This window comes from Macadamia integrifolia, chromosome 7, assembly GCF_013358625.1.
Source record: "Macadamia integrifolia cultivar HAES 741 chromosome 7, SCU_Mint_v3, whole genome shotgun sequence".
NCBI lineage: Eukaryota > Viridiplantae > Streptophyta > Magnoliopsida > Proteales > Proteaceae > Macadamia > Macadamia integrifolia.
Genome location: NC_056563.1, coordinates 11,533,195 through 11,546,907, shown reverse-complemented (window position 1 = coordinate 11,546,907; position 13,713 = coordinate 11,533,195). Strand labels below are relative to the sequence as shown.

The following is a 13,713-nucleotide window of genomic DNA, read 5'->3' as shown; positions in this document are numbered from 1 at the left end:
TAGTAGGCAGCTGTACCAGATGATCCCTTCCCTTGCATTCATAAATATTAATCTTGGTGGCGTCGCCAATGCACCAGTGCATGATCAATCAGGGAAAGTGCATAGACATCCAATTAGGGGTAGGGTAATCTTTTTGTCACCTTTGTGTATGGTTGTAAGCGTGTGATCGATCAGGTAGCAATCTTTTCCTTATATTAATTTTAGGGGTGAAAAAACTTTGTCGATCTGACTCAGGAAATGCTAGACACGTGGGCCAATGAGATCATAAGCAGGAGCATCTTCAATGCACGCAAGGGGGGGAAAGCACAATCTTTTCATACCTGCTTGTGTCTATGCGTTTCCTGCGCCAAACCGGTAGGGTTCTTTTCCCCTAATTTTAGGGCTGGGGATTACTTGGCTACTGCACTAGTGTAGGAACCAAGTATCCAACCAACGGAGACATATAGATATCCAACCAGGGGCAGAATGGTCTTTTTCCCTTAATAATCTTTTAGCCTTGATTTTAATACAATTGTGACTCTAAGCTATACTTTTAAGTCAGTCAGTCGAAGGTCCTCATAACTAACTTCTAGGTTTTCCTTCTCTTTCTTTTCAGGGCTCCATCTTCTTTACGTGGGTGCGGGAGTTGGGGTGTGTGTGGATCTGTGGACCCAAAAGGGTCTGGTTTCATAGGCAAAAGAGACATGACCTAAGAGTCCATTATTACAATGAATGATAAAGGCACATAAACTGAACAACTTGATCAGGATCAGTTTGAATGCAGGGAATTCTATTCTTTTTCCCATTTGTTTATTAAGGATTGACAATAAACAGAGCAATTAAGGGCCTTTGATGATTCTCCACTTTCCGAATTCAATCTTGTTTATTCCTAAAAAGTTGTTTTGGTCGGTCAAATAAGGAAGAAAAGAGGAGGGAGGAGGGAGGAGGGGGGAGGGGGGAGGGGGGAAGGAGCCCACTTCTGCTGTTCTGCACTTTGAAACCTAAAAATTCATATTCGCATATTGCTTTGAAGTTGAGTCCTAAATATTTTAATATTTAGGTTAATACCCACCATTACTAAAGAGAAAAACTATGGGCCCGTTTGATAACGTTTCAAGGAACGTATTTCTGCCGTTTCTATGTCTAGAAATGACAGAAATGGAACAAAAAACGTTTGATAAAATTATTTCGTTTCACTTGTTTTCAGAAATGGAAATAGAAATTTTTACCTATTTTATGATTCAAGAAACGATTCAGGCTCGCCGTTTCTGGAAACAACTCATGGTCATTCTTTTGTTGGTTACTATCGACTTCTAGAAACATGACTTATCAAATACCTTCAATTTTGTTTTTGTTTCTAAAAACAAAAATTTATGTTTCTACCGTTTCTTGAAATAGAAACAACAGAAACGTTATCAAACAGGCTTATATATAATGTCATAATAATAGAATTGCTTCAATTATGTATGCACTGGCCCTATTGATTTCTTGTTATCTTAATAGGGTGCCACAAATTAGGTTAGGTGGTGTGGATCTCTGACTTGGATGCAATTAAGAAAGGCCTGACAGGTCAAAAAGGATCCCTACTTTTTCTTGAAATTTTTTTATTGTCATCCGTACACAATGGTAAGCTTCCATTGTTCATGAATATGCTTAATAGTATTGAAGCTGGTTTCAATATTCTCCATATCCACAGTCAATTCATAACTGTATAGATCTTAAATGACAACCTAATCACCAAACTTGTGTGAGAGGGGGAAACTACTTATCGGGTTGGGGATTGGTACTTGGTCACGTGGTCACTACAGCAGTGTGGGGATCAATCAGGTAAGTTGCTCAAGCATCCAATTAGGGGGTACGGTGGTCTTTTCTCTACCCCTATGTCTAGTATAGGAGTGCACAGTTATATAGTGATTTTTTCTTTATCTTATTTATGGAAACAATTTTGTTGCTACCTAAGTCCCTGCTACTGGGGTCATAACCAAAGAAATGAAATAATTCACTTTTCCTTCGGGTTCACAAATACCTTTTTAGGTTTTTGTATTTTTCAAATTACCCTGTAAGATTCTCAAACCAGTCCCTACCGATTCTCCTGATCTTCTTGCTTGGGGCTATTGCAATTCTATGGTCACTTCATGGCTTATTCACTCCACCATTCCTTCGATTGCTAATAGCATTCTTTGGACAACAACTGCCAGAGATGTTTGGACTGATCTCCATGCACCGTTTTCTTAGCAAAATGCCCCTCGCCTCTTTGAGATCAGATGCTTCATCGCCAATCTCACACAAGGCACTGACTCCATCTCCTCATATTATACTACTTTGAAGGCTTTCCGCGATGAACTGTCCTCCTATCGGTCTCCTCCATCTTGCACTTATGGTGCTGTTACCACACTAAATGCTCACATTGACATTGATGCCTTGATGGATTTCCTCCAAGGCCTAAATGGTTCATTCTCCACTGTCCGCAGCCAAATACTTCTCATGGACCTGCTTCCTCCTATGGCTAAGGCTTACTCTCTTCTTCTTCAAGAGGAGCGCTAGTGTTTGTTACAGGGCTCTCAGCCAATCCCACTCGAGCAGGTCGCCTTGGCCGCCTAGCACACCACTTCTCGGACTAACTCTAAAGGCACGAATAAACCTCGCTATCATTGTAATTACTGTAATATGGATGGCCATTCTGATTCGCGTTGTTTCAAACAGCATGGGTATCCTCCAAATTGGACTCCTCGAAATGGTGATAGCACTAAATAGGAACCACAACCTGGCCATGCCACTCCACGTTCTCCCTCTATCAACAAGACACATGCCATTGACTCTACTGCTGCTCCTACTATTACTGTTGACCAACTTCAACAGCTACTTGCTTTGCTCCCATCTGGTAACACACATCCAGTGGCCAACGTCGCAGGTACCACCCTTTTTGCCATACTCCATTTCTCTGTATGGATTACTGATACTGGGGCTACGGATCATATGATCTCCAACCCCCTTTTATTTTCCTCATCCACTTCATCCCCAAAACCCTCTACCATACGCTTACCCAATGGTTCTGCAGCTCCAGTTACCCATATTGGGAATGTTTCATTATTTTCCCATCTCTCTCTTTCCAATGTCTTACTTGTCTCTTCCTTTCAGTATAATCTCCTCTCTGTATGTAGGCTTACTAATCAAACACCTTGTCTCGTTACCTTCTCTAATGGCATAGGAGTGCACTGGCATCTTGGTCACCCCTCTCTTTCTATTTTTCCCCACTTAAAATTTGTGATGCTAATATTTCCCTTTCCAATAAGCACATTTGTACTGTCTGCCCTCTAGCAAAACAGTCTCATTTACCATTTCCGAATAGTAGTATTTCAACTATACATTGTTTTAATTTGAAGCATATGGATATATGGGGCTCCCATCACACTCCCTCCTTACAAGGGGCTCCTTACTTTCTAACTACCGTGGATGATTTTTCACGTGCTACATGGGTATAAATCTGAAACCCAAACCATTTTACAAATTTATTTTCAAATGGTAAATACTCAGTTTCATGCTAAAATTCGACGAGTACGCTCTGATAATGGCCGTGAATTTTTCAATAAAGATACCCTCCCATTTTTCAAAAAATTAGGGGTGCTACAAGAGTCCAGTTGTGTCAAAACCCCACAACAAAACGGAATAGTTGAGCGTAAACATCACCATGTTCTCACTGTTGCCAGAGCCTTACGCTTTCATGCCAACTTACCTTTAGTCTTTTGGGGGGATTGTGTACTCACCGCTTGTTATTTAATTAACCGTTTGCCCACTAAGGTACTTCATGGAAAAACTCCACATAAATTCTTTTTCCAAAAAAACCCCTTCTCTCCAATCTCAAAGTGTTTGGCTGCTTCTGTTTTGCTCACCAACCAAATATAAAGCAAAAGTTTGACCACAGGGCTCTTCCTGGCATTTTCCTTGGCAATCCCCATGCCCAAAAGGGATACAAGGTATATGATCTGACCACCAAGGTCAGTTATGTTTCTCATGATGTTATATTTCATGAACATGTTTTCCCATTCCATTTGCACTCTGACCCTTCCCCATCCCCCTCTTTTGTTTTTCCCATTCCCATTTTAGATACTGATGTTACATTACCTATCCAACCCACCCATTATCCTACCCCAACAGCCATTCCAATCCCTGCGGCCACCCTTACCCCCGCGGTTTCTCCTCCAGATACTACACAACCATCCCCTTCCCCAACTACTACATCCACCTCCTCTCTTCCCGCTCCCAATTGCACCCACCCCTCCTGCACTATTAAACCACCAAGTTATCTCCAAGATTACTACTTGTCTCTTGCCCAAGCAAATTCGTCTTCGACTATTGGTCAAGGTATGTCTCATCCTCTTTCTAAACATTTAAGTTATCATTGTTTTCCCCCTCCCCATATGTCTTTTCTAATTTCCCTTACAGTTACCACTGAACCTACTACCTTCGTCAAGGCCATGAAACATCCTGAATGGCATGGCGCTATGTAAAGTGAGATTGCTGCTCTCACCTCCAATAACACTTGGTCTTTGGTTTCGTTACCATATGGGAAGAAAGCAATTGGCTCCAAATGGGTTTTTAAAATCAAATGGTGTGCGAACAGTACTGTGGAATGTTACAAAGCAAGCCTCGTGGAAAAAGGCTGCACTCAACTCGAGGGCATTGATTATCATGAGACTTTTGCCCCAGTTGCTAAACTTGTTACCGTTTAGGTGCTTCTCACCATTGCTGTTGCCTCCAGATGGTCTATTCATCAGTTAGATGTCCATAATGAATTCGTGCATGGGGACGTTATGGAGGATGTATATATGACTCCTCCTGGATATCGATGAAAGGGGGAGCCTGTTGTTTGCAAATTACAATGCTCCTTATATGGCCTAAAGCAGGCCTCCCACAAGTGGTTTGCCAAACTCTCTACAACCCTACTAAGCTTTGGTTTCACTCAATCACAGGCAGATCATTCACTTTTTATGCTTCACTAGCAAAAAGCAATTGTCTTCATCCTTATCTATGTGGATGACATCGTCGTCACTGGCTCTGATGATGCCTTAATAAAGATTGTCAAAAGCCAAATCTGTACTCAGTTTCATACCAAAGACATCAGTGCGCTCAAATACTTTCTTGGTATCGAGGTTGACCGATCCCGCCAAGGACTCTATCTTTGCCAAAGAAAGTATACTCTGGACATTCTCAGTGATAGTGGTGTCACAGGAACTTGGCCAGTCGACTTTCCAATGGAGCAACAGCTCAAGCTCTTTGACTCGAATGGACTGGTTCTCAGCGATCCCTCTCCATATCGACAATTGATTGGGCGCCTAATTTATCTCAAGGTCACCCATCCTGACATCGTGTATACTGTGAATATTTTAAGTAAGTTCATGCATACACCACGCCAACCACATATGGATGCTGCTCATCGCTTACTGCGTTATTTAAAAGGCACTCCAGGGCAAGGCATTCTTCTTCCTTGCAAGAATAGTCTCAACTTGACAGGGTGGTATGACTCCGATTGGGCAAGTTGTCCTATAACTAGACGCTTACCACTGGCTATTGCATTTTCTAAGGCTCTAGTCCAATCTCATGGAAAACAAAAAAGCAACCTACAGTATCACGATTTTCTGCTGAGGCAGAATACCGCGCTATGGCAGTTGCTACTTGTGAAATTACATGGCTCTCTTTTCTCCTACAAGATCTTGGCATATCCTCACAGCAACCCATTCCCTTGATAACCAGGCCGCTTTTCATATTGCTGTGAATCCGGTTTATCACGAACGCACCAAGCACATTGAAATAGACCATCATGTTGTTCATGAGAACATACAACAGAGCCTTATTTGCACTGCCAAGATTCATTTGGCAGATCAACTTGCCGATCGTTTTACTAAGTCACTTGGTCGAGCTTCTTTCCATCATCTCAAGTCCAAGCTGGGCATTCAGAACCTTCATGCTCCACCTTGAGGGGGAGTGTTTGCGCTAGCTGTATCATCAGATAAGTCTTGTAATACGCTGGTGTATCATTGTATAAATCAAGTGACTCATCCATATCTCCCACATCATCTGTACATATCTATAGAGTAAAATTAGGAAACTATTTGGTTTAGATTAGATTTTTTTTCTTTTATTTCATGGAGACAATCACTCCATTATTCTGTAAATTAGGAAACTATTTGATTTAGATTAGATTTTTCCTATTATTTCATGGAGACAATCACTCCATTATTTTGTATATATATCTTCCTTTTTCAGTCAATGAAACATATCAGATTACTTTCCAAGCACAACTTAACACTTAACATGGACTATTTATATGAGGATTAGGATTATGTGTGTCAAATATGAATTTTGCTATTTACCTTATTTCTCAGATGAACCACATTTAGCTTTACAAGATGTTTCAAACGAATTAGTATTTATAAGTAGAACCAACTTAAAAACAACCAAACAATTAAAAAAAAAAAAAGATTATTGTGTTTCCCATCAACTATGTAGTCTTCACTTTCTAATGCTCATGAATAAATTTCTTTCTACCAAAAGAGGTGGGGGGGGGTGTTATCATTGTCCCTCTCCCTTCCTTAACATTAATGTTTTAAAACTCAACAACAATTGCCTAGTGCAGTTGGTGAACTTTTATATGAAAAAACCCACTCTCATTAGAAGGTCTTGAGTTCAAGCCTCCTTAGTATTATCTACTTCTGTTCCCTACCTATCCAAAAAATAGAAAAGTTTAGAACCCAAAAACTCGGCTCTAAACTCTATATGGTTGAGTACACTTGATCTACATGTAGCAAGGATGAAAATTAGGTTGGGCTAACACAAGGCCCATGGGCCAACTAGGATAACAGGCCAAAGGCAACCAAGTGGTGTCTCAACTCAAGGAAGGCTCGGTCCTAGTTTGCACCAATGTCCATAAACCATGCATGTTGAGGGAAAGACGGATGTAACTATAAATTTAATATATCTCTACCATGAAAAAAAGAAAAACCTATAACATTTAGGGCCCGTTTGATAACGTTTCTACCGTTTCTGTTTCAAGAAACGGAAAAAACATAAATTCTTGTTTTTTGGAACAGAAATGGAATTTTGGGTGTTTGATAAACCTTTGTTTCTTGTAGAACTTTTTTTCCCTTCCCGGAGAAGACTTGCCAAAAAGCTGGCTGAGGTAAGATTGCTGCTTGATCTGGCCAACTGATTTCTAATGCACAATACAAAACAAAAATAATTAAACAAAATGAAACCAGACTCATAAACTTCATGCGCATGGAAATCCACAGTAGCAAAGAAGTACTTGTGCAAAGAAAGAAAAATCATTCCAAATAAAACAAACAGAGAAGTAGTAACATAGGTGAGGGTAATCAATAATGGTTAAAATCACTTACTTGTAGGTGTTCCCCTTATTAATCTTCAAGATAAGGCTTTGATTCACTCCGATCTGTAGAAGTCGAAAGACAACAGCGAAAATGGCTCAAAAAAACCCTAACAGATATCCACAGCTTTCTACAAAATTAGAATAGAAAAATGCAGACTCAGAACCTTCACTAACCGAAATCATAAACCTGCAACAAGAATCTAGGGTTTCTGTCAAAATCGAAAGAAGATTTTGCCTACCGAATAGAGAAGAGATCGCTGGCTTAACTTGAAGTGATGTTAGGGTTCTTGAACTTTTCCTTAGTGCACCAAATTTTTTGATGGAAGCTCGATTGACCTCACCTTTCTTGTATAGTTCCGTTTTCTTCCTTTACAACTCACTTGTGGTACGATTTGCACCCTGCGATGAATCTTGGCAGATGAGGAGACATGATGAAGGTTCACGGGTGCTCCAGTCGTCTTCACGAGGGTGAAAATCAGTGGAATCGCTGCTCTGGGAGGTGCAGCTTTGTGGAGTGGTACGATGGGGGAGGTTGTATTCACAACAGAGGGAATGGGGCACTGTTGACTGTCGAAGGAAAATGTCGGGTTTTGGGGTTAAAATGACCCTCATTTCTATTTCAAGAAACGGCGTCATTTCTATTTCTTAGACCATAAATCAATATAAATTCTTATTTATGTTTCAAAAAACGACAAAAAGGGAATAGGTTTATCAAACGCTTTTTGTTCTGTTTCTGTCATTTCTTGACATAGAAACGGTAGAAATGTGTTTCTGGAAACGTTATCAAACGGGCCCTTAATATAGGACAATTGCCTCTAAATAAAGGTGAAAGTTTTTCCTTCATTTGGAAGAACCCCTTCATGACCACTGGTCATATGCCCATGCGATGGGAGAGTTCCATTAGAAATTCCTACACCCATTTTTTGGGGTCGAAACCACCCTCCCTTGGGCATCGGAATTTCGTTTGGATCAGTTCCTACTCTATAGAAAGGGGGAGGAGGGAGATAACGGTCAAAAGACTCAAACTCAAGACCCCATGATAAGCGTAGATTTAAGGCACGACAGCGCTACACCATCTGAGGCATTCCATCTAATACGTGACTACAGCCAAGCAAATTTGGATTGAGGTCCATATTCTCCAAATTAGACCACAAGCCCGGCCCTAGTCAGAGCAGGCTGAGTGCCTGACCCAGTTACAGATATACTATGGAGCCATGGATGGATGATGAAATAGACATGGAATGTTTGGCCATATGACAATGTGTTGCAAAACCGTTTGTGAGGCTGATTTTCTATGAAACTATATTTGACTCATCTTTCTTTGAAAATATCTTTCCCACTATTTTCAAATATTGACTTATATACCATTTTTTTAAATCTTAGTTCTGGCACGTGGTGAAATCCTCTTGGCCTGAAATTTAACAACTTGAGTGTAGGGAAAGAATTTGAAGAAAATGATTTGAAATCCAAGCTATTGCCATGCGCCTAAATTAATAAATTATACTTAGAAAAAAAAAGGTGTACCTGGTGCACGAGGATCTCGCATGATAACTTGCACTCTCGATAAATGATCTAAAATTATATCCTTTATTTATCAATAATATAACAGAAACATCTATGAAAACATTATTTGATGTAGTTTTGTTGACTGTATTACAATATTTGAAGATTTCTACCATAACAATGAATCCAAAATTTTAGAGAACTACAGACTACATGAGTTTAGAGGAAGAGAAGGTTCTATAGCTTATTAGTAACTTAAGTTTGGCTTCCTTTCTTCTTTTCAAAGAGTCATCTTCAATGGTCGTATCATCTCATTATCTTCATGGTCCAAAATCTGCACAAGTGAGAAATAAAAGAATTCAGTCAGATATTTGGTTTGTTCAGAAGTAAGGAGATTACATAATTGTACTTGGTTTGCCAAGAGGATGAGATCTCAAAATGAGCTTGTTGTTGCTCCTTTTGGGATGATCCAGTTTTCTTTGTCTGGCCGACCTAGGGTTGATGTTTTATTTTTATTGTATTTTTTGTCCGAGGCCTAAAGCCCCTTGTGGCATCTTTGTCCTGTATTTTCCCCTTTCTTTAGAGATTAATATATTTATGGGACAAAGTTTTATGTCCGAGAGCGACCCCTACGCCATAGACAAATAAAGACACAATGACTACGGTGCACGTCCTGTGTCTAGGCGTAGGAGTCTCTATCGACACTTGCCCTATATTTATTTTTTCACAAAAAAAGAAAAAAAAAAAAAAAAAAAAAAAAAAAAAAAATCCTAAGAGGGTGATTAGAAAGGCTTACATGACAATGGTAGACATAACCAGGTGCAGCAGTCGCATTGAATGGATATGTTGTACTCGTCCCCACCAAATTAAATTTGACTACCACAGTAGTTTGATATCCAGGCACTATCTTGACTACATTCTTCCATGTCTTCTCATAATCTGGTATGGTTAGAACTTGCCCAGTTGCATAATCTGTCACATTGCATGCAATTGCATCATTCTTTGCTGTCATGCAGTCGGTGAACGTAGTGAGATTTACAATCTCTTGAACCTTGATTGCCTGAAAGGTGGCCAAGTGTATATGCAATGGGTGATTATCTGGAGTAAGGTTGATCACCTCCCACACCTCCGTTGTACCAACTTTTGGGGTCTCTGTCACCGGATCAGAGAAGCTCTTCCCATTGATATAGAGATGGGTTGGGTTCCCAGTAGCACTATCATACTCATACAACACAATATACCTCGTCTCCACCGCACCTTCTGTCGTCGCCGCCGTATAATTCACGAGCCTCGCCGGAATCTTAGAGTTATCGGGAGAGGTTGGATTACCGGAGGCAATGACAAACTTCATGACATTTCCATTCAACTGGTTTGCTGGGCTTCCTGATGGGTATGGGTAAGGTGCACTATTGGTTAAGATAGTCTGATTGGTTTTAGAAGATGAGAAGTCTATCACTACATCGGCTATCTCAGCTGGGGCTAAGAGTATACACTGAGTCTGGACTGGGGAGTTGAGGTAGGAAGCATCAGATCCTATTTGGTTGAATGGGAGACCATTGGATAATGAGAAGTTAAAATATCGTGCATTGGAGGCATTTATGATCCTAAAACGATACTTCCTTCTTTGGACCTTAAGATATGGCCAAGCTTTACCATTAACTATAATGGCATCACCAAAGTATTCTGGTTGCCACTGTGGGTGAATGGAAGGGTTATCACCAGTTGAGTTAATGTAAATGGAACCATTCTTGAAGAAGCTTCTGTCAATGATCATTAGATGCTGATCAAACTCTGAACCAGATGGGAGGTTCAAAGGGTTTTCTACTTTTGGATCACGGATGACATAAGGGCCAATCAGACCTGCTAAAAGGTTGACACGTGTTAACCCAAGTGCATGATCATGGTACCATAGGTCACCAGCGGCTTGGACGTTTGGGTATGTGTAGGTTGCTTGGGTCCAGGAAGATCCGGTGTCTTTGAAATTGGAGGTGAACCAGGCAAGTGGGTTGCCATCATCTTGTGGTGGGTGGATGCCACCATGGAGATGGACAACTGTTGGAACTCCACCATGCTTAGGGATAGCAGTGGTGATGGTTGGGTCCCATGAGAAGATGTGGTTTTGAGGAAGGTGATTCTCCCATGTCACTGATGTTGATACATTTTTCATGGCCTCGATTACTGGTCCAGGTATGGTGGCCTCCTCTGTCGATGTACCATATGCGAAGACTCTGGTTTGAGGTAAATCACGGTGGAATTTCTGCATGAATATGAAAAAATACTATTAATAAGTGATTAATCATTAAAGGGTTTACTATCACTCTCCTACAATTGGCCTATATTTACTAGAATTTCTCTACTTTTTACTTTTTTACTGATACTCCCTTGCTTTTTAATTCTTAATTCTCTTTCTCCCATACTCTTTTGAAATATTTAGATCACCCTTCTTTTTCACTCGTAATCTATTACATTTTTTTCAAATTGATTGATTTAAAACATGGTTTGAATCAAACCAGTTACAAGTTTTGTCTCATCCAATCATCAAGAATATTGACATAGCTGATGTATCATTAAATATAGTATTTATTTATTATTATGATTATTATTTTATCTCATCAATCGTCACAAATTTAACAATCTATTTTTTTTTTTATCGATATTAGATTGATATCAGTCTCAATCAATCTAAGGATTAAAAAAAAGTAAAAAACATGTGGTACCCGATTGGAAAATATGATACCAATATATATATATATATATATAGATTGGATGCAAAATTATTATTTTTTGAATTTACAATATCCTTGATGATTGGATAAGACAAAACTTGTTAGTGGTTTTGAACCAATTAATTTGAAAAAAGTGTAATAGGTTACAAGTGAAAAAGAAGGATAATCTGGGTATTTAAAAAGAGCAGGGGAAAGAGATGTAAAAATAAAAAAGCAGGGGAGTATCAGTAAAAAGGTAAAAGGTAGGGGAGTTTTAGTAAATAGAGTCCAAGTGTAGGGGAGTGATAGTAAATTCCCCTTTTAACATACAATAGATAGACTTTTTGAACCAATTTTCACCACCAGATACAAACTTCCTTTGGAAAGCTGGTTTAGGGTTTCTGCATATCTCATGATAAGAAATAGTTTTTCAAAATAAATAGGCATAAAAAATTAATGATCAAATAAAATTATTTCGTTTGAAATCTTTGCTATCAAAATTCTAGTCTTTAAAGAAACATTATAGGTTTTCTTAAGTATTTGGTCGATTGTCTACTTTGGGGGTGGTTTTCTTTGCTAATGGCAATGCCGAAGGTGGGGAGGAATACCTCAGTTCTATAGTTTTTATAGGACTCCGATTGGAGCTCTCCATGTACTCTTATTATTTTATTTTAATTTAATTATATTGATTGATCTTAAGCCAAAAAAAAAAAATATATAGTGGAATTGAGATTGGAGGTCGAAGAATTTATATACCCATTTCTTCTGGAACATGCCTATGGTGAGATATCCAGGAGCTGATAAGCCATTCTGCATTGAATAACCATAAAGCTTAGGAATTCGTGGGAGCTCATCAACATACATTTTCAGAGAAGCAGCGACTTGCTGAAGGGTTGCATCAGTCACCGGAGGTGGCGCTGGGGTGGCTGCTCCGCCACAAATCGTCATGATTAACAGCATAAAGATTGGTAACAATCTGATATCCCCCATTTTTCTTTCCTGTAAGCAACAACTAAAGAAAAATAAGTCAGTTTATGGAATGGAAGTCATTGAGAGAAGGTGGTGGTGCAATATAGTCTCAGTAGCTATGGGTTTGGAGTTGCACCCTTGAGGAAAAACCTAGAGAGAGGAATGGTGGTAGTAGTAGGAGTACGTAGAATTAAGATAATCAAAACTGACCCTTGAGAATGAAACCTATCTGGAGAAAGAATGGATGAGACAAGCTTGAGGCGTGTGGTGAGCACAAGGATGATGATGAATTGGCCATCCTACTCACCCTATAAATAATGGAGGAATGACTCACGCGTTTAGTTGAATTCATTGAACAAATTGGAAATTTTTTAAAAAATTATCAGTATGAAAACTGCACCAGATGGTCCCTTCCCTTATGATCATTAGAAATATTTAATTAATATAATTGTGCACGGCTAGGGCCAGCTCAACGAATCACTAGTACAGGAAACAATGGAAAGGATTATTTTAAGTAAGTGGAAGGTCCTCAAACTAAATTCTACCTTTGCCTTCACTTTCTTCTCTCTATGTGGGTGCTAGGGTTGGTGAGTGTGGAAAAAGAAGAGTGGTTGAGTTTCTTAGGACAAAAGTGACATGACTAAGAGTCCATTAATACCCTGTTCGTAAACACACGTTTGATTAGGATCAATTTGAATGCATGGACTCTCTTAAATTCACTTATTAGGGATTAATGTGAATCAAAGCAATTAATGGCCTTTGATGATTTTCCACTTCCCTAATTAAATCTTGTTTATTCCCAAAGTTGTGTGGGTTAGGTAAAATACGGAAGAAAAAAAGGAGTCCTACGTCTGCTGTTCTGCACTTTGAAACCTAAAAATGCATGTTGTCCTCTTACTTTGAAGTTCAGTCCACGCGTACATCTTTAATATTGTATCATAAAGCCTAGCTATTCAGCTATTAGTTGGTGCATTGACAAACACATCGTGGGTTAAGTTTTAAAATTTTTTTTTTTGGGTAAAGACATCATGGGTTAATCTCACTGCCCACTACAGTGGCCAAATAATATTTGGAAGAGGGATTTATTGTTGGGAGTACTATGATGTCTTGTATTTTGTCATATGAGTTTATCGGTATTTCGGTCAAATTATACCTATATATGTTTGGATATGA

At 39.3% G+C, this 13,713-nt stretch overlaps 1 protein-coding gene across 1 annotated transcript; it reads right to left on the bottom strand.

Moving 5' to 3' along the window:
- Window positions 1-8,933: 8,933 nt before the first annotated feature.
- On the bottom strand, window positions 8,934-12,688 carry LOC122083159 (multicopper oxidase LPR1 homolog 1-like). The gene is made up of 3 exons (XM_042650870.1): window positions 12,328-12,688; window positions 9,663-11,123; window positions 8,934-9,200 (listed from the first exon to the last, which is right to left on the bottom strand). Exons 1-3 carry the CDS (start codon window positions 12,559-12,561, stop codon window positions 9,147-9,149), a joined length of 1,749 nt encoding a protein of 582 aa, XP_042506804.1. The 5' UTR covers window positions 12,562-12,688; the 3' UTR covers window positions 8,934-9,146.
- Between the last annotated feature and the right edge of the window lie 1,025 nt (window positions 12,689-13,713).

Excerpts from the sequence above, each read along its gene's own strand:
- LOC122083159 (XM_042650870.1), bottom strand. The coding sequence starts at position 12,561 with ATGGGGGATATCAGATTGTTACCAATCTTTATGCTGTTAATCATGACG. Across the intron at positions 11,124-12,327 it reads GCATGTTCCAGAAGAAATGG|AAATTCCACCGTGATTTACC; the intron begins GTATATAAATTC and ends ATATTCATGCAG. Across the intron at positions 9,201-9,662 it reads GTTATGTCTACCATTGTCAT|ATTTTGGACCATGAAGATAA; the intron begins GTAAGCCTTTCT and ends TCACTTGTGCAG.